Source organism: Uranotaenia lowii, chromosome 2, assembly GCF_029784155.1.
Source record: "Uranotaenia lowii strain MFRU-FL chromosome 2, ASM2978415v1, whole genome shotgun sequence".
In the NCBI taxonomy this organism is placed as follows: Eukaryota; Metazoa; Arthropoda; class Insecta; order Diptera; family Culicidae; genus Uranotaenia; species Uranotaenia lowii.
In genome coordinates this window covers 230,360,855-230,380,692 of record NC_073692.1, presented here as the reverse complement: position 1 = coordinate 230,380,692, position 19,838 = coordinate 230,360,855, and the positions used below count along the sequence as shown (strand labels likewise).

The 19,838-nt window shown below is 31.8% G+C and overlaps 1 protein-coding gene and 1 long non-coding RNA gene across 2 annotated transcripts; both read right to left on the bottom strand.

The window, feature by feature from the left end:
- Positions 1-69: 69 nt before the first annotated feature.
- Positions 70-19,723, bottom strand: LOC129745930 (peptidyl-prolyl cis-trans isomerase, rhodopsin-specific isozyme). Its single transcript, XM_055739323.1, has 4 exons — positions 19,565-19,723; positions 699-909; positions 297-642; positions 70-235 (listed from the first exon to the last, which is right to left on the bottom strand). Exons 1-4 carry the CDS (start codon positions 19,607-19,609, stop codon positions 130-132), a joined length of 708 nt encoding a protein of 235 aa, XP_055595298.1. The 5' UTR covers positions 19,610-19,723; the 3' UTR covers positions 70-129.
- On the bottom strand, positions 1,855-2,311 carry LOC129745931 (uncharacterized). Its single transcript, XR_008737211.1, has 2 exons — positions 2,219-2,311; positions 1,855-2,149 (listed from the first exon to the last, which is right to left on the bottom strand). It is a non-coding gene; the product is annotated as an uncharacterized LOC129745931 (long non-coding RNA).
- Positions 19,724-19,838: the final 115 nt, after the last annotated feature.

Genomic DNA, 19,838 nt, shown 5'->3' with positions numbered 1-19,838 from the left:
TTTGAACTCGACTTGGAAATTTGGTACCTATCTTTTGCCATTTTTCTAAGTCTTAATTAATGAAAGATATTTTTCTCACTTATTCAAAATACACATAGAAACCACATTTATTTTAATAATTAACTAAAATTAATCAGTATAAATGTCTAATTTGCGAATGATATACTGGAAAAACGCCAAAATGGAAAAACTCATCCCAAGTGGAACATAAGCTGCTTTAATCCATGCCCATAAGCTGAAACAAGTTTTAAGGAAATTAAATTACAATATAAAGATGCCATTGATCGTATGCTTACTCATAAGGATCATCGGAAACGGTAAACGGTGCCCCAATCGGTTGATCCCCGCAGTCCTCGATAATGATGGTCGGAACCGGATAATCGTCTGTGTCAGTCCTCTGCTGTTCGACCTTGTGCACCACACCCTGGCCATCGATGACCTTACCGAAAACGGTGTGCTTCCCATTGAGCCACGGAGCTGGCAACGTGGTTATGTAGAATTGACACCCATTCGTGTTCGGGCCTCGATTAGCCATAGCAATGAAACCGGAACTGCTGTGGTTGATGTTCAAATTTTCGTCCTCAAAATATTTCCCGTAAATGCTAATCGACCCATGACCATCGCCCGATACAATATCCCCGCCTGACGATTTGGAAAGTTAGTTTAGCTTGTGTTCACGCTTTCACACACGTTCTCACCTTGGATCATAAATTTGTTGATAACCCGATGGAAACGGCTGCCCTTGTACGAAATTCCATCGATCCCGTTGATGCAAATGTGTCGGAAGTTGTCCACCGTTTTAGGAGCCTCTTCACCGAAAAGCCCGATTATGACGCGTTCCGCCTCCTGGCCATCGATGGAAATGTCCATGTACACCTGGGATGTGACCTTGAAGGTGGCGCCCTGGATCTGAAATCAGTGATGAAAAACTCAATATTCTTGTTCAAAATTCGAATCTTACAGTTCGGAATGCAATGCTCATTTTAATATGCGGAAATCAAAACGCATTTTTATCACCGAAAGGGATAAAAAAAGGGAAAATTTTATTATTCATTCTGGATTCCTAATCATTAGAGATGTACCGAATATTCGGCGAAAAATACCGCCCAAAAACCGTAAAGCCGATTATTCGGCTCACTGAATAATTGAGCTAAATTTTTCAAATAATTTTGGATAGTTTGTAAAGTCATGTTAAGAAATCTACACAATCACCAAAAACATAATGCTATCAGTGAAACATCTAAGATGTATCCGGTGTATCATAAGGGGAGAATGGGGATCATAAGACGTAAAAAAGTGAAATTTTTAATGTTAAAGAAGACTTGACCCTTTATTCGAGGAGCCCAAACCCTCGGTATAAATCAAGCAAAATCTAAAAATGAAAGGACCGTTTACGATTTTTTTGCCATAACAGTTCTCATCTATAGTTTTTAAATGTCAGACAAAGAGAATTCTAAAGGTTTGTCTTCTACCCTATAGTCATTGCATACATCAAGGCGCAATTTTATTATTTTTAGACAAACCATTTTTTTTTATTCCTGAACAAATATTAGTAGTTTCATGCTTAGCATCGATCGCGATACATTCAGAAGAAACATGTATCTTTTTAGACTCTACACACTACCAAAGAAATCTGTAAAATTACATCACATATGATGTAAATAAAAAGAAGCATCATATATGACGGAATTTTCAGTGCAAGTTGGATATTACACGCCTGTAAAATTTGCAGACGTGTAAATTAAAAGTGATGTAATGTTTACACCACTGAATTAAAAGAACGTTCCAATTGGATTTTTTTGTTTACTTTCTAGTAATATGATTCAAAGAAGATCTCTCAATAAAAAAACAATCTTTTTGTACACACCAGATTACATTTATTTTAAACCTATTTTTTTACTATTTTTTCACATCACAACTCAGTACAAATAGTGTTTCTTTCAACAAACTTCTCTTTGGTAAAAGTTTATTGCTGGTCCCAACGTTTTTAACCCTTAGAAATTTGTTTAACCTCCACAATACCTGGCCCGACATTTGAAATTGCCTGCCACTTTTGCCACTTTTTTTTATCTGCCACTTTTGCCAACCATGGCTACGATCGTCACCATTTCCATCTGGCGGAGTCTTTCCCGGAACGGACTTTGCGAATCTGTTAGTATGAAAACAAATTGTTTGAAGCATATTTAGCTTTATCTAACCACTTATTCTAAAAACTTACCATTCCACAATGAACGCACAATCAAACAACACGGCAGCGCAAACATCCGACAGGTCAAAAAACTTACGACTTGCTTTCGTGTTTGTTTTTTTTTTTTCATTTTCAGTGCTGTCAAGGATTCAATCATTTCTAAAATACAATAGAAAATCGTGTTCCGTGTCATGTAAGATTCAATTCTTCAATCTTCAGAGTTGTTAAGGATTCAGTTTTTACAATTTTCTGTGACATGTAATTTTCTGTGACATGTAATATTTCGCACTACCAAACAATCTGTAGAATTACATCACATATGATGTAAATAAAAAGAAGCATCATATGTGACGGAAATTACAGTATGAAATCGCGTTCTATGTCATGTAATATTAAGGGTTTTCAATTTCAGTGCTTTTAAGGATTCAGATTTTTTTTCTGTGTAGGGATGGATTGAACCCATAACATAAATTTCAGAAAAAATTTTATTTAAAAAAATGAAAGAAAACTATTGCTTTGAATTATGGCACTAAGAAGTTTATGTTATACTTCATGCTTGACATATTGAAATAAATATTTTTATTATAATTTTTTTTTTCATTTAGGAAATATTTTAAAGTGATGAAAAAAATTTCAAATGTCATTTTGTGACATTTTCAAGCAAAGTTAAATAACTCAAAATTTGATGGAATTGTTGTTATGTTCTATTTAACACATTTTTCTAGAACAATTGATTTTGTAAGACATTCGGGTTTAGAGATATAGCAAAGGAATCCCCAAACATCAAGGATCCTCATTTTCCCCTATATCTTTCACTGTAGATCGTACAGGAGAATGCAGACAAGTATCGCTTAATACTTTGATTATCGTTTATTTCAGATTTTCTTGATTTATCCAAGCTTGCCCATAAATCCAATAAAGAATTCGAGTCAAGTCAGATCTGGCCATTGACATCCGTCAATGTATCATTTAAAAGATCCCGGATTTATTCAAATTATCAGCCTAATCAAATAAAAAACTAAAAATTCTCTTTGGAAACATTATAATATTTTGTTCAAAACCAATTTAAAAAAAAATTCAAAATGGCCTTAAATTTTTGTTCAATACTTAAAAACGATTTTAGCACTGCTGCTATGATTCAATGAAAACATTAAATTCAAATTAATTTTCTTTTTTTTTTCTCTTGTACGTTTTTCAATAGTGTCTAGATTTTGTTAAGATTGGCCTTCTTTTCACAAAACCGTTGAGCAATCGTGTGTGGTAGAAAGTATGGTATGCTTAAGGTAAAAGGGTAAAAGATAATCGTTCTTTTTATCAACTATTTTGAAGATATCTTGCTCAAATTCGATATCAAATAAGGAATCAAACGCCCTTGAAGCGACAAGTCATCTGATGCATTTCCGTATTGGTGACATTTTGAAAATCAGAAAGACCCCTTTATGAAAAAGACCATTTTCTTCAACTGATTGAAAATATTCGACTCGATATTGAACCGAATATTCCGCCGAATTTTCGTTTGGCCGATTAGTTGAAAGGTCTTTTTTGTCATTTTTGTTAATCTGTAATTTAAGCCATTTTTGTAATTTTTGTAATGTTTGTAATTTTTGTAATTTTTGTAATTCTTGTAATTATTGTGATTTTTTGCAATTTTTGTAATTTTTGTAATTTTTGCAATTTTTGTAACTTTTGTAATTTTTGTAATTTTTGTAATTATTGTAATTTTTTGCAATTTTTGTAATTTTTGTAATTTTTGTAATTTTTGTAATTTTTGTAATTTTTGTAATTTTTGTAATTTTTGTAATTTTTGTAATTTTTGTAATTTTTGTAATTTTTGTAATTTTTGTAATTTTTGTAATTTTTGTAATTTTTGTAATTTTTGTAATTTTTGTAATTTTTGTAATTTTTGTAATTTTTGTAATTTTTGTAATTTTTGTAATTTTTGTAATTTTTGTAATTTTTGTAATTTTTGTAATTTTTGTAATTTTTGTAATTTTTGTAATTTTTGTAATTTTTGTAATTTTTGTAATTTTTGTAATTTTTGTAATTTTTGTAATTTTTGTAATTTTTGTAATTTTTGTAATTTTTGTAATTTTTGTAATTTTTGTAATTTTTGTAATTTTTGTAATTTTTGTAATTTTTGTAATTTTTGTAATTCTTGTAATTATTGTAATTTTTTGCAATTTTTGTAATTTTTGTAATTTTTGTAATTTTTGCAATTTTTGCAATTTTTGTAACTTTTGTAATTTTTGTAATTTTTGTAATTAAATTAATTTTTTGCAATTTTAGTAATTTTTGTAATTTTTGCAATTTTTGTAATTTTTGTAATTTTTGTAATTTTTGTAATTTTTGTAATTTTTGTAATTTTTGTAATTTTTGTAATTTTTGTAATTTTTGTAATTTTTGTAATTTTTGTAATTTTTGTAATTTTTGTAATTTTTGTAATTTTTGTAATTTTTGTAATGTTTGTAATTTTTGTAATTTTTGCAATTTTTGTAATTTTTGTAATTTTTGTAATTTTTGTAATTTTTGTAATTTTTGTAATTTTTGTAATTTTTGTAATTTTTGTAATTTTTGTAATTTTTGTAATTTTTGTAATTTTTGTAATTTTTGTAATTTTTGTAATTTTTGTAATTTTTGTAATTTTTGTAATTTTTGTAATTTTTGTTATTTTTGTAATTTTTGTAATTTTTAAATTTTTGTTATTTTTGTAATTTTTGTAATTTTTGTAATGTTTGTAATTTTTGTAATTTTTGTAATTTTTGTAATTTTTGTAATTTTTGTAATTTTTGTAATGTTTGTAATTTTTGTAATTTTTGTAATTTTTTTTAATTTTTGTAATTTTTGTAATTTTTGTAATTTTTGTAATTTTTGTAATTTTTGTAATTTTTGTAATTTTTGTAATTTTTGTAATTTTTGTAATTTTTGTAATTTTTGTAATTTTTGTAATTTTTGTAATTTTTGTAATTTTTGTAATTTTTGTAATTTTTGTAATTTTTGTAATTTTTGTAATTTTTGTAATTTTTGTAATTTTTGTAATTTTTGTAATTTTTGTAATTTTTGTAATTTTTGTAATTTTTGTAATTTTTGTAATTTTTGTAATTTTTGTAATTTTTGTAATTTTTGTAATTTTTGTAATTTTTGTAATTTTTGTAATTTTTGTAATTTTTGTAATTTTTGTAATTTTTGTAATTTTTGTAATTTTTGTAATTTTTGTAATTTTTGTAATTTTTTGCAATTTTTGTAATTTTTGTAATTATTGTAATTTTTGTAATTTTTTGCAATTTTTGTAATTTTTGTTATTTTCGCAATTTTTGTAATTTTTGTAATTTTTGTAGTCTTTGTAATTTTTGTAATTTTGGTAATTTTTGTTATTTTTGTAATTTTTGTAATTTTTGTTATTTTTGTAATTTTTGTAATTTTTGTAATTTTTGTAATTTTTGTAATTTTTGTCATTTTTGTCATTTTTGTCATTTTTGAATTTTTTTTTTGTAAGGCGAACATTTTTGTCATTTTGGTCATTTTTGAAATTTATGAAATTTTTGTCATTTTTGAAATTTTTGTCATTTTTGTCATTTTTGTCATTTTTCGCATTGTTTTGTTTTTATAATGTATATTTTTATTTTTGTCATTTTGATCTCTTTTGTCGTCTTTGTCATTACAGTGAATTTTTTGTAATTTTTGGCCGGTTTTTGAAAATCGACATTTCCATCTTCGCTGTCACCCAAAAGTACAATGGCCGTTTATAGAATTTTAGAATCCGGACAATGCTTTCTAAACTTCCTACTTCCGTAAACTTAATAATCGAATTTTGGATTCCGATTAGGACTTCTAAATGTGAATCTTAAATGTCCTAATTAAGGATATCAAATTCTGCATTCAAATTCAGAACTAAGAATTCTGGAATTCTGATTTAAAATTTAAACTCAGAATACGAAAATCACATCTGAGTCTTTTTATGTTTGGTAATTTTCCTTATTATTTTAAAAAATTTGCATTTGTCTTTCGAATATAAAAATACGTCCATAAAAGAAATTCTAAAAACCATTAAAAAAAAATCACTAAATATAGTTTGAAATATTAAAAATTTTTGGCATTATTAGCTCAAAATCAACCATTTTTGCACTTATACCCCTTTGGCCTTGAGGGCCTCATCACTGTCTTATTTCAGTGTTCAGAAATTGGAATACAGAAATCATAATCATAATTCTAGAATTCTGTATTCAGAAAAATAGCTTGAAAATCATGCTTAGATTGAAAAAGAGATATATGTATTTTTGGTTTATCTGGTTTCTGAGTTGGGAAAATGGTGTTGAAATATAAAGTTCAATTATGAACTCATCGTTGAAAACATATGCTGAAATGGGAAATTTGCTCATTTAAAATTGAATATTTTTGTGAATTCTGATTCTTGTAATTGTACCTTTTAGTATTTTATTGTTTATTCTGAATTGATAATTCGGACAATGCTTTTTTTTATTTATTAGTCAAAAATTGTGATGACTGAACAACTGACACTCTGCTGTGGTAATTGAAAATGTGAAGGAAGTTTTTCGACACTATCCTGTTTCGTTAGAAAATTTGATGTACAAAGAAAAATAGTTCTATGCCACTGTATATTTATAAAGAGAAATTGCTTTATCCATGCACTAGAATTCTCCTCAAGTTCTCTTTCTTATTCTTATCAAGTCTCTATCTTTTTCTTATCAAGTCTCAAGCCTGAGATCCCTGAGAAAAAGATACGAAACGTGTCGTTTGAAACTTTATAGGTGGAAACACTTGATGTCCAAAATAATTTCAGCTATGAACTAAAAAGGTACAAAACAGTAGTGCATGAAACCAATACCAATCTACGCTACCGAGATTGTCAGAAGTCGCATCACAAATAGCGTTTCCAGCCAGTGCTGAAAATTGTCAATGTCATCTGAAAAAAATCTATTGAGTTTATTGCAGTGTATCAGTCAGATCAACAACATCTGAATTCATTCGAAAATGAACCAAAAGCTCAATCCCGAAAACACGCCTACATGCTCATTCACCAATTGTCAAAAAATATTTTTAGGATATTCATGCTCTTTGCACTTTCATGACCGTAGCCATACATCGTTTTCATTTTCATGCAAACATTGCTGAAATTGAAAGAAAGCTCATTTCACTGTCATTAAGTTTAGTGAGAAAGCTTAGTTTAGTGAGAAAGACGCCTATACAACCGCAAGAAAGATAAAAACGTACCTATATATAGAAACTTAATGAAATTGCGTTTAAATCATAGTAACCGGTCAGTAGAAAAAACAGTCTGTCATAATTTCAAGGATTTTCTCAACCTTGTGTAGTTCTAAACCAACCTGTATACACATCTCAGGTGGCGATGGAAATCGCGTGCTAAGTGTTGGTAAAAGTTTTTTTCTGTAAACATTGAAACCATGACAAATTGTGACGTCAGTTGCATTTCCAAACAAACAACCAACAGCGAAAACTATGGAGAAAAAATCATTGCCAACTGCTGTTTACGACTCTCGCCTAGGATACATAAACATCCTGGCAAGTGACGTAGGCTTTGTTTATCTTTTTACTTCTTGAATAACGAGTTCTGTATTAGTGTGCGTGTTTCTTCATCACCTTCTTTCCACCACATTGGTTCTAAACCGCCATCCTGAAGATTTTCAAATCCTTGATCGAGCGAAGAAAGTTTATTTTTATCCGTCAACTAGTTCTTGGTCATGTTTATATATTGTCAATGACCCGGGATTGAAATATTCAATAATTATTAGATAAAAAATTTTAGTAACCATTCTCTTTTTTTAGCTAGCAAGTTTTATCAGCAAAGTTTGATCGAAAATCACGTTAATTACGTCGGATATGGAGGAAATTAACAAGTAGTTTTGACGGCATCGATCTTTAGGAGTCCGTTGAGCAAGATTACCAATTACCATAATGGCATTCCTTGGGACAAATAATATATCAGGTTAGTTCTCAATCAATTTGTTTTACTACAAAACATAGATTTAGGACATGGCCGTAGGAACGGGGGGGGGGGAGGTATGTTTTGTGGGGGTGTTTTGTTCCCCCCCACCCTGAAGGTCCAAAAATGCCAATTTTTTTTTGCTAAGCAGAAAAATTTGAAATTTATAATCAAATTTTTGTGAACGATAGTGTAACAATCTCAACTTCAAAACCTCGAAATTTCATTCCAGGACCACAATTCTAATTTTTTTTTCACTAGTTGATAGTATACGAATTTAGCTGTTTGGTTTTAAATTCATAGGATTTCTTATCTGGAATTGAGATTCAGGTTTTGAATTTAGGTTCATATTGCAGAATTCAGACTTGGAACAAAAATTCAAGATTGGCATTCGAATTTGGTCAAATTTAAGATTTATAGTCATTATCAAAATAGCAATGTAAGAATATTATAAAGAATTTAAATTGGGGGAAATTATAAAATTTCAAATTAAATTAAATTGAAACTTTGAATTCAATTACACTCAGTTTAGAAACACAAACCTGGTGAAAATCACCTATAAAAGATAAGATCTAGATTCGTTTCAAATAATTTATTTTTCGAAAAAAATTATTTTAAAAACTTAAATCCCAAGATTTAAATAATCAAATATAAAATAATAAATGATAATTTTGAACTTGCTTTTCATCCTCTGGTTTTAAATTTAAATCATTATGCTCGTGGTTCGAAAGAATTTGCTTACTTATTTATTTGAGTAAAAAAAGTTTTTTCCTGAATGAAGCGTTCAAAATCCATTTTTTGTTTCGATTAAAGTCGTTTCTACATCATTGTATCACTTGCGACATTTATCAATGTTAAAGTTTTCCCATCATGCATCGAAAACTTTTCTGGAGACAACTGACATATTTTCATGAAAAAAAAAATTCGCAACTCCTAGGACTTATTTTTAAAAATAAATAGCTTTTAATGCAAAATAACTTCAATCTGAATAATTGGTACTTAGTAAACAAACAGTTTTCACTTGTACATGAATTTTTCAAACAAAAATGGTCTAGGAAAAAAAATTGTCATCAACCCCCTAACCCCCCCATGAGTCGGTTCTTCCTACGGCCCTGATTTAGGATATAGGAAATTATGTTGGTATGTTGGTGTACCAGCTTGCTTGCTTATTATATCAGTTTGATCAGGTTGAAAATCTGTATGTGAATTTCTGGTTAGGCATACATATTGAAGCTCGTGTTTTAGACAAGTTGTTCTTGGCTTCTTCCATTATATTTTTTCGAGCCCAGAAATAAAGATAACGATGTGAACTTAAGGGCAACCAGTAGTTGAAATTTAATTTGATAACATTACGATTTTTTTTGTTAAGGTGGCTGGATTTTCAAAAAATATTAAAGGAAATCAATCAAACTTTGCAAAAAGCGTCTTGGAAACATTAATCAATTAGAGCACGAATTTTATTGAGATGAATCTTTTTTTATCCAAGACATCTGTTTAAAATTTGTGCTGAACCCATTTCAAAGAACATTTCAAAAAAGCGCCGAGCTCAGTGGCCTAAAAATGCTTCGCGCTAATGGCATAGTTCCGGGGCCCCAAGAGCATTACCACAATGATACATCGGTAAGCGAAAGTTGAAAAAATTCATTTGTAATGGTTTAAAAATATTGATTAGTGTATTCTAAAATGTTAGCATATCTTAGTAAAAGAAAGGCAGAAATCGTCCACAAAGTAATTTGGTCTAGATTTAAAAAACAGTATTTTCTATTATTTCTGGGAGACATAGTTGTTGGGCAGACGATACATTTTTCAAATTATTTTTTCCTTTTAGTTCTCGATTTAAAATCAATAAATAATTTGAACAATATTAAGGTTTCAGTTATCTATTATATAAAATTCTCTTGTAACGGTGTTTGTAGTACTACTCCTCCGAAATTACCCAAAAAATACAAGTGAAATTATTTTAAGAATATTCTGTGGGCATGCGAATCGGTTTATATTGAATAAAAATAACAAAAAGTGGCATCAATTGTCCGTTAAAAATAAATTTGTAGTTTTTTGAATCAAATTAAAGTCATGACATCCATTTTCGGAGATTTTCTTTACTTCGGGCGCCGGGCAATTTGTTATTTGTCTCCATGGTCGTCCAAGGCGTCGCAAGCAAACACCAAGAGAGGATGGTAACGATGGCATAGCATACTGATTAGTTGAAATATTTGGGCGCGCATTTCTAAACCAAGCATAATTTCAATGCATGTGGTAGCGATATGAAGCCTAGATGTGTTTTTTTTTCTTCTTGATTCCTAGATCGTTTGTACAGCACATAGTAATGAATGACACCCAGATTGATATTTTGCCGAGCAATCAATACCATTTAAACAATTTAAAAAAAACTATTTTAAGTTCAGCAGAAATTGTTGTCTGAAAATATGAATTTAGTACTGATGCATATGAAATTATGGTATGACTCTTTGCGGACATTTGCAAAAAGAAAGTGGGAAGATTTACATACAATTTTATAATCCAATACCCCTAGAAACATTTTTCGAACATGTTCAAATGTGCTTAACTGAAAATGATTCGGGTGCCTTCAAATTCATTCACAGAAATACTGTTTACAGGTTCACTGTTTGTTTACCAGAATTCAAGTACGTACTTCAGAAAAGGGGTAGGCTTAAAGCGACACGTTATCCAAACAAACCAAGTACGTACTTAACATGAAAGTGTGTTTATGTTTAACATATTTTGGCTACATAGAAGAGACTTTTGATCCGCTTTTTTGTTGAAAAGTTTTTCTGTGATTGATATTCTAGAAGCATTATTTTTTTGATAGCAGAAGCAGAATTTTTTTCGATAAGTTTTTATTATGACCTGAAAATGTCGAAAATGATATTAACTCCTGTCATTTCACACGGTGAAACAAGTGGCAACGCGCCTTTTAGTCATGAAACATATACCTTTTAAGAATTATTTCTCCAAAATGATCAGAAAGGGTACACCGAATGTTAAATCTGAAGCGGATATTCAAAATTATTAAATGTCTTTGTAAATGAAGGTCTTATGGTTAAACAGTGTGCAGTGAAATTGAAGTACCAAGCATTATTTTATTTTGGGGAAAAACTGCAGATATATCAATGAAAGTTGATAAAAAAGACAAACAGGAAAAAGTATTCAATTTATTTTAAAGTCTTTACACTGACGCATCTGAAAAAGAGCAATGTGTTTTCACTTGCATCAGTAAATGGGGCAAATACACCTTTACTTAGAAATTTCTTTTTGAAAGAATATGAAAGTTGAACTGTGATGATAGCCGAAAGACACTTATATGTTTTTAAAGGTTTCGAGGTATATGTACATGAAAACTTCCAAAAAAAAGGAATGAACTCATGGAATCATTGTAGCCTTAACAGATTAGCTCTTTTCGATCTATTTAATTTTCAAAAACCTCAATGTTTCAGTTAGAATCTTAAAAAAACAATTGGCAGATATGTCCATTAGGATAAAAATGCAAATAAAATTGCTGTAATTCGGTTGAATATAAAATGATCTTAACATACTTTTTCCTCCTTTCAAACCCGATCGTTTTTTTTATTAATTAGGTAAATGTTCAAAGGAATTTAATAAGCATTTTTTGCTGAAATAAATAATAAAACGGTAAACTTTTTTTTGACATGGTTTTGATGAAAATATGGATATTATTTAATTACCACTGCTTCCAAGGGTGAAAATAGTGAACAAAAAGCTGCTTGAAAATGGTTAGTAAAAAATCTTCTCTCCGAAGAAACTCGGGAGCTGAAAGTACTGCTGTAGGCAAATACTCCTTAAATGGTCCCGATATTCAAAATTCTTTTTCCATAAAGTTTCATGTGCAATAAATTCCAATTAATGAGAAACTTTTGATTCCGATTTCAACCTTAATGTGAACTCGAGCAAAGGGGAGTAAACCAACTAAATGGTATTCAATAAATGAAACATAGATATTATCAACATAAAGTTATTTATGGAACAAGCTACAAAGTGGATTTTTTTAAGCATGCTGCATGAGGCTTGCCAAGTTTGATGGTCACGTTGAGTGCTGAAAAACTCAAATTTTCAACGGGAAGCTGATACCTGACACCATTCGGCATTATTCAAAGCATCCGACTCAAAGAAAAGTAGATTAAAAGTTTTCCTGTAAAAGATGCATGTAAGATTGATTGAATGAAGGTAATGTTTTGATAATCTATGTAAATACCCGAAGAATTGAGTTAAAATTTTTAGGGTTGATTCCGATAGAATTAAGCGTTGCAATTCGAGTAAACGGAAAAAAGGAGATGCAAAAAAACTAGGACATGTTCACGAAAGCGAGACGCCAAGTTAAACATGGTAAGACGAAGTTTACCGGGTCTGCTAGTTTATTTATAAAAAATAATAGGTAGTAAAGTAAAAAACAAGCTAAGACAATAATTCATTAAAAAATTATTTTAAAAAGCCTTAAAAATAAATTAATAGACATGATTTTAAATGAAGAAAATGTCAAATAAAAAACAAATTAACAAAAATCTGATTATAAACTCATTATTAGTCATTCTGCACCATACTTGGAAGAATTGACTCATAGATGGTCAGATTCAGTTTGATGATGAGAATGTCAGCTAATGTCTCTTCTCCAAGTGTTGTTCGATGGTCTGATAGCACCAACGAAAGACCACTGAAGGCTCTTTCCACAGATACCTGTGTTGAAGGTATGGCCAACAGTACCATGGCCACAGAGTAAAGCTCGGGATGAGTTGTTTTCCGCTGGATCCAGTACTGCCAGACATTGAAGTTATGTGGCCGTCTTGGTTCGATGTCCAATGTTTTAAGCTGTTGGAGAAAACTGGACGTCCTCACTGACGTGTCAGGATCGAGAGTTCCTCCTAACAGTTCGGTAATGTAATCTTCAAAGTCATCATCTGAAGTTGAAGGTGCATTAGCAGTGTTTGATGCTCTGGACGGATCAGAAACACTAATTCGTTTCCACGTATTCATAATGAAATCCTGTAATTGCCACAATGTATCGTTATATGAATAGAACAGGGATAAAATGATATTTTGTGGAATCATGGTACCATCAAGACGCCATTCACCGCCCAGTCACCATTTACCGCCCAAAATCACCCTTTTGTGTGTATTTTGAAAAAACTGGGATGTTTTCTCCAAATATAAGACCTGTTTTCTGTGTCGGCATCATTGTTCGACCATTTCACTGAAAAAACATCACTTAATTATGCTAACTATAGCCAAAAATAAAATATTTGGTTTTTCGTTTCCGGTCAAATTATTGAATTCGACGCCTGTTAGCGAACTAAGCATTACTGTACTCCTAGGGCAAAAAGGGTTTTTGTTTACTAGATAGTACCTATTGGACCTAAAATCGACTTGAAACGATAGTTTTATTTTCGTAGAATGGATTTGCATCAAAAAATTTTCGATTTTTTCAATAGTTGTTGTTTTTTGAAGCGTTTAGTGATGGGCGGTAATTGGTGTATAAAAAAAAAGTGTGGGTTCCTAATGACCGGTCACGCACAATTTCTTTGCTTTTAACGCATGTATTGTGTCAAACGTGTAAATTGTAAGAAGCATTTAGTTTGATTATGTTAGAAAATGATGTTTTATCGCTGAAAGTAACCGGTTACTTGAGGTTGTTTGCCGGGAATCATCATTTTGTCAGTCAATGCACTTTGTTAAAATTTGTACTAAATTTGCGGAAAAAAATTCACAAAATGTATTCTCTAAAGAGCCAAAATATGGTTTAGACAGCTCGTGGTATGGAAAATACTAAAAAGAACAGTTTCCGTGTTGTTTAGATAGTTTTTCCTTGAGAAAACATTATCGATACCCGAAAAAGTCGAGTGGGCGGTAATAGGGCCAGTTGAACACGCCAAAGTTTAGTTAATTATTTTGAAAAGCGTAAATTTTTCGCATTCCACTAAATTTTTTATTTAAAGTAGAGCAGTTTTGGGAAGTATTGGAAAAGAAAGCGAATAAAAATCTGCCGTCGTTTTTTTATTACACATGTTTGAAGTTGAAAAACCGCTTAACTGGGCGGTAAATGGCGTCTTGATGGTATATTATGTAGAATGTTTATCTTACCTGAATTTCAAGCTTTTCAGCAGGAGAAAATAATTTCGAATTTAGATAGTTCAATCTAGGGTCAATATAAAGAGCTGCCTTAAATGCCAAGGGTGTGCATAGGACCTTCAAACGATTATTTAATGATTGAACCAATTGAAGCGCAATCGGATTTGTTGTCATTCTGCGAATTTCGTTAGATGCCATCAGCCATTGCAGATAAAAATCACCGAGGGCCACGTGTTCGGCTTGCATCTGTTTTGTAGTCAGGTACAATGGCTTCAACGCTTGCTCGTAATTCCTCATGAATTCCCAATGGTTTGAAAGGTCTAGATAGGATTTACAAAGAATACATTTAATTCAATGTGGTCAACTATGTGCACACACCAATTTCAAATAAATGAACTTACCAAGCTCTGGAAATTGTAAAGCTAGGTCGTCGAAAAACTCTTCCTGACGAACGAATGCCTCTACCATCTTATAAATCCCACTCCATCGTGTTTGCCCGAAGACAGGTGGATGGGAAGCGCCATGATGAGTGAAGCAGGTTCTATATTTAATATTTTTTGACTTCTTTGCAATCGAAGTCACAGCTTGCACATTTTCGTTCGACTTGTTCACAACATCTAAAATCGCTAGCTGTAGTGTATGCACGCAGCAGCGGATTAGGTGTACGCTATTCGCAAGTTCGCTGTTCAAAGTTTCCAGGAACTCATCATCGTGATCCAAAAACATTTCATCTTCCGTTTCGACGCCCAGAGTTTCCAACACAGAGAGAGCTACTTCATTTTTGAGCAATCTTACGGCCGCCAACATATTGGCACCATTATCGCACGTTACAGTGAAAATTTGCGACATGGTGACTCCGTAACTCTCACAAATTTCTATAATTTTCTTTTTTAAAAACTCTCCTGTTTGCCGTTCTAAGACTTCTATCATTCCTGTAATGAATTGCATCGTGATGAGTAAATTTTTAATTAGTAATTAGTATTCTTGAATATTTACCTAAAGTACGGATGAAGAACTGAACATTTATGCCCAACACATGCCTGTGATACTTAGATGCGGAATCTATTTTCAGGCAGATGAGTTTCCCTTTCAGTTCTTCGGCCAAGACAGATCGAATATTTGATGCTGCTGACCGAAGATACTTTTTAATATTCTGGCGATTCACCGTAATTCCAAGAGCTGCCGAAATGGGGTCAATAATTTGCCTCCGTCCTTCCCATTCGATACTAGCTAAGGACATGTTGTTCATAGCAATGTCCTTTATTAACGAATCGATAAACAGTTGTTTGTCGATAGGAATGGAAATTTTTTTTATGTTGCGGGGTTTCTTGATGGGCATAGCATTTTCGTTCAGCAATCCAAGGTCCAAGGCCCTTTTAACATGTTTCGTGCGAATATGCCGGATCATGTTAGCGGAATCATACGTCTGCTGCTTATAATCGCAAAAGCTGCTTGGATCAACTGCACAATAAGCATTCGGTCCATCCCGCCATCACACTGTGAGACGATATCCGTGAGAGTTCGGTCATTTAATCTTTTTTTCACTGCCTTTTGTATATTTGATGGTCCTGCTGGCCGATCCATGTTGTTTTACTAACAAACGGTGATCAAATTTTCCAAAACAAAAGCAAAAATAATCGACTGTTGAAATTTTCACTAACTTTAGCTGACACTGATTGAGAATGAAACCTTCATTCACTGATTTCGTAACGAGCATGACAAAAGCGTTTACCCGAAAAAAGCTTTCGTAGCAGCCGAATGAGAAAAGTATTTGTGATTGAAGAATGAACATGTTCACTGACTGACTGATACATCGATAGAGCTAAGCTTAGAAATGAGAATGACGCAGCCGAGTCAGAAGCTTTCACATACGTTGACAATGAATACCCATTCATTTCAGCTTCAGTTATGTACACTGAAAAAAATGTACAATCATTATCATCTCTCAATTTTGAAAAATTGCAGCACTGTTTCCAGCAATGGTGGCTCCAGAGAGTTCGGTAATTCTATGATAATGATGCATATCTTAATGGCCAGCATCAAGGCCGTGCGAACGGGGGGGGGGGGGGGGTTTAGGGGTTTAACTCCCCCCCCCCCATGGAGATTTTTTCCAAGTAAAATTTTCAGTACAAGAAATGAATTTATCGGAAATCACTTGATCCCAAAAGTTGTTTAAAAATGAGTGTTAACAAATATGTCAGAAATTTTGCTCGCCTCCGGCGGAATTTCGTCTAATATCATTTCTCTAGGCTAAAGACATTTCGTTTTACGGATCTATATGACGTTCACGAGTTTAAACTAACCAATTGTAGACGTAGATTTCGATTTGCAATTCAGTAAATACCTTTTGTATTGAAACTCAAATCTTTACACACAAAAACTCTAAATAACTTGTGTTAAAAATTGGTTTTTATCAAGAAGTGTAACTAAACAAGTTTGACATTTGAAACAAACCAATTGAACTTCAAAATTCATTCATAGAATACTTATTTTACACATAACAAATTGGTAGCCATTTGAAAGGTGTTGAACACGCATGATAGTCAAAATCCTAGTATCTATGGCTTTATAACTAACCACTTTGATTTTTTAAAAAAAGGTAAATGTCATTCCAAATTTTATGCTGATATGAAATATTTCTCAAGAAACCAATTTTAGCCTCAATTGTATTTTTTGTTCCTTGTTCCTTTGAATCCTAAACTCCATATCCAAAAAGTTTTTGACATATTACATTAGGCCTCAAATTTCACATTTTTCCAAGGTGCAAAGAATTTAAGAGATGATTTTGAATAATTTGGGTGCCCAAATCAAAATACGCAATTAGGTTTTTGTCTAACAGCTTTGTTTTTTTAATCACTTTTGAAAATAGGTGAAAATCATTTAAGAATTTCTTTTTTGACTTTTTTGATAAATCTTTGAAACATAAAAAATGAAAAAAGGCTTCAAATCAATTATCCACTTTCCTCTAGATCGCAACTAATTTTGGTTTCTTCGAAAAGTGCTATAGCAGTCTTTTACTTGTTCATGTTACTCCATTTAAATCAAATTTAATGTAAGATATTTTTAAGCGAAAAACAAATGCAGGTTTCAACAAATTGGTAAAATTAAATAATATCTTTTTATTTAAATTTTTTTACTAGAGTCGGACATGCTTGTATGTTAATGATATATTCCAAGTTTATAAAAACTGTCGAATTTAACTTTTTTAGATCGTGCATCATAATCATCTACATAATTATTCCTAAATAAACTAAATATAATGAACAAATCAGTTTTAATTTCATGAAGATTTGTTAGAGCATCAGTTATCAATGATTGATTTCACTTAAAACTGATTCATTTTTAGACTTATAAACTCTATATCATCGATATTAGAAACGTATATTTTTAAAGTCTTATTTTGTTTGAATATAAAATTTAAATAAAGTTAACGAATTTTATTTTTTTTTATTTCAAATTTTCACATAAATTTTCCGATTTTTGTAGTCAAACATTTTTAATTTCTTTAGAAATAATTGAAATAAGTTACTCATTGTTTTTCAAGTCTAACTTTTTGTGCTCTGAAAACATAATAAGCTTAATAATCTATTTTTTTTTAAAGAAAACCCTAGTTTCTACCTTTTCCTTCCCAGTATTTCAATTGATGGCTTTGAAATATTCAGAGCCTAAAATTTTAAACTATATAACTTGCGCTTGAAAATTTATAAAGGTTTTACTTATTTTTATTATTTTGAATAATGATTTTTTCATTTATGAAAAGATTCGAAATTATTCGAAGCAGCAACTTGATTTGCCGGATTGATGCAATGATTCAAAACTTTAAAAATCTTGAATTTGAATTTTGAAAACCCCCCCCCATGAGCGGGTTCTTCGCACGGGCCTGGCCAGCATCGTCACCAGATTCGAACCCGTTAGACTTCAGTATCTGGGGATCAGGCCCATGCAATTCTAATCAACCAGCGTGGAGCACATCTCTCAGATTTAAGCTTTTATTGTCAGATTCAACCTTTTTTTTCTCACATTTAAGCTTTTTTTCTCAGATTTGAGCTTTCAGCTACAATGCTCTCAAGGCAAAAAAAAAGCTTAAATCTGTGGAAAAATGCTTAAAAACGAGATTCACTAATACCGTATTTGTTTTCTCCCCTCGATCAGTGTTCCGCCGTTCCCGACAAAAACAAACACAAATCGTCGCCAGTGTATTGCTACCTCACTCACTCACACGCTTTCTCGCAACACTGACAAAATTTTCGGGGCAACACCGCCCGATGGCAGTGCAACACCAGGTCAAAACCAGTGCAACACCGTTCGAATAAACAAACAGTTTGACAGCACCTAGTGGTGCACCAGTGCAACACTAGTGCAACACTCGGCATAAACAAATACGGTATAACATTTAGCAAATAGATGTAGGTCACACGATACAAAGACAAATCTTATATCATTGCAGCCCCCCTGAACCTACCCTAACTTTCCTAGCATGTATCCCCAGCAGGGGGATCTAAAATCGAACGCATTGGAATTTGCGGGTCTTCATTTGGTTCCACAGTAGGAAGGTACAAAGGAAGCTCACGGTTCGATTTGGAAAACCTATGTCCGATCAATTTCTCGCTTCATCCAGAATGCCGCTAAAAAGCTATTTTTTTTAATTTTTTTAATAATTTGCTTGAATAATTGAACTTGAGCCTTCTGGGTGATAACTGAACACGTAACCTTTGTACTAGAGATGTACCGAATGTCGCCCCAAAAACCGTTGGCCGAATATTCGGCTCACCGAATAGCACGCGATCACTCACGAATACAATTACGGCGTGTTCGTAAATTGATTTTTTCTATCGAAGTGATTTTTTCTATCGATGCTGGCGTTCGTAAATTAAACAAACTGTATGCAAAAGCATTGGAAGGTGATTTGACATCTACCAAAACATCGATGCATCACCCAAACAAATCAGTTTACGAACGCGCCGTTAGAAATATATTTTTCGACACTCCCTTTTTCATAAACTTCCAAGAAATGGCTGAATAAGCTTTTGAGATCCCGTGTTTTCGACTCAAGATCTTGTTTTCTTATATTAATCGAACTTGGTTTAGGTTAAAATTAAATATGCACGAACTTTTCCGTAAAAGTTTGCGAATATTATTTTTAAACTGAAGTTTTCAAATTTAAATCCCGATTGCGATTTACAGTTATCCGACTTTTCCACTCTTTAAGCATGTGTATGATGCAATAATAAGAATTTTCTGCAGTATGCAAATGTCTTTAAATGCAGTGCAGCATCATAATTCTTCTAAAAAAACTTTTTTTTTAAACTTTTACTCACATTGATCACCAGGGACAGGAATAGTAAGCAGACTTTGAGCAGCATTGTGTGTTTATAAATTAAAGGACAAAACTTATAAATTTTCTACGCACTATCGCTCGTTTCGGTGTTCCTCGAGCGTTGACTGTCTGGGAAAAACTAGTTGCTGTTTCCCCTACTCGAAACACTGGCCAGCAATTTTCCTCATTTGGCCAAGCCAAGGAAGCCCTAGAAAATCAAGAACGACTACAATGCATAGAAGAAAAAAAGTCGGTACAAAATCGATTTTCACCTG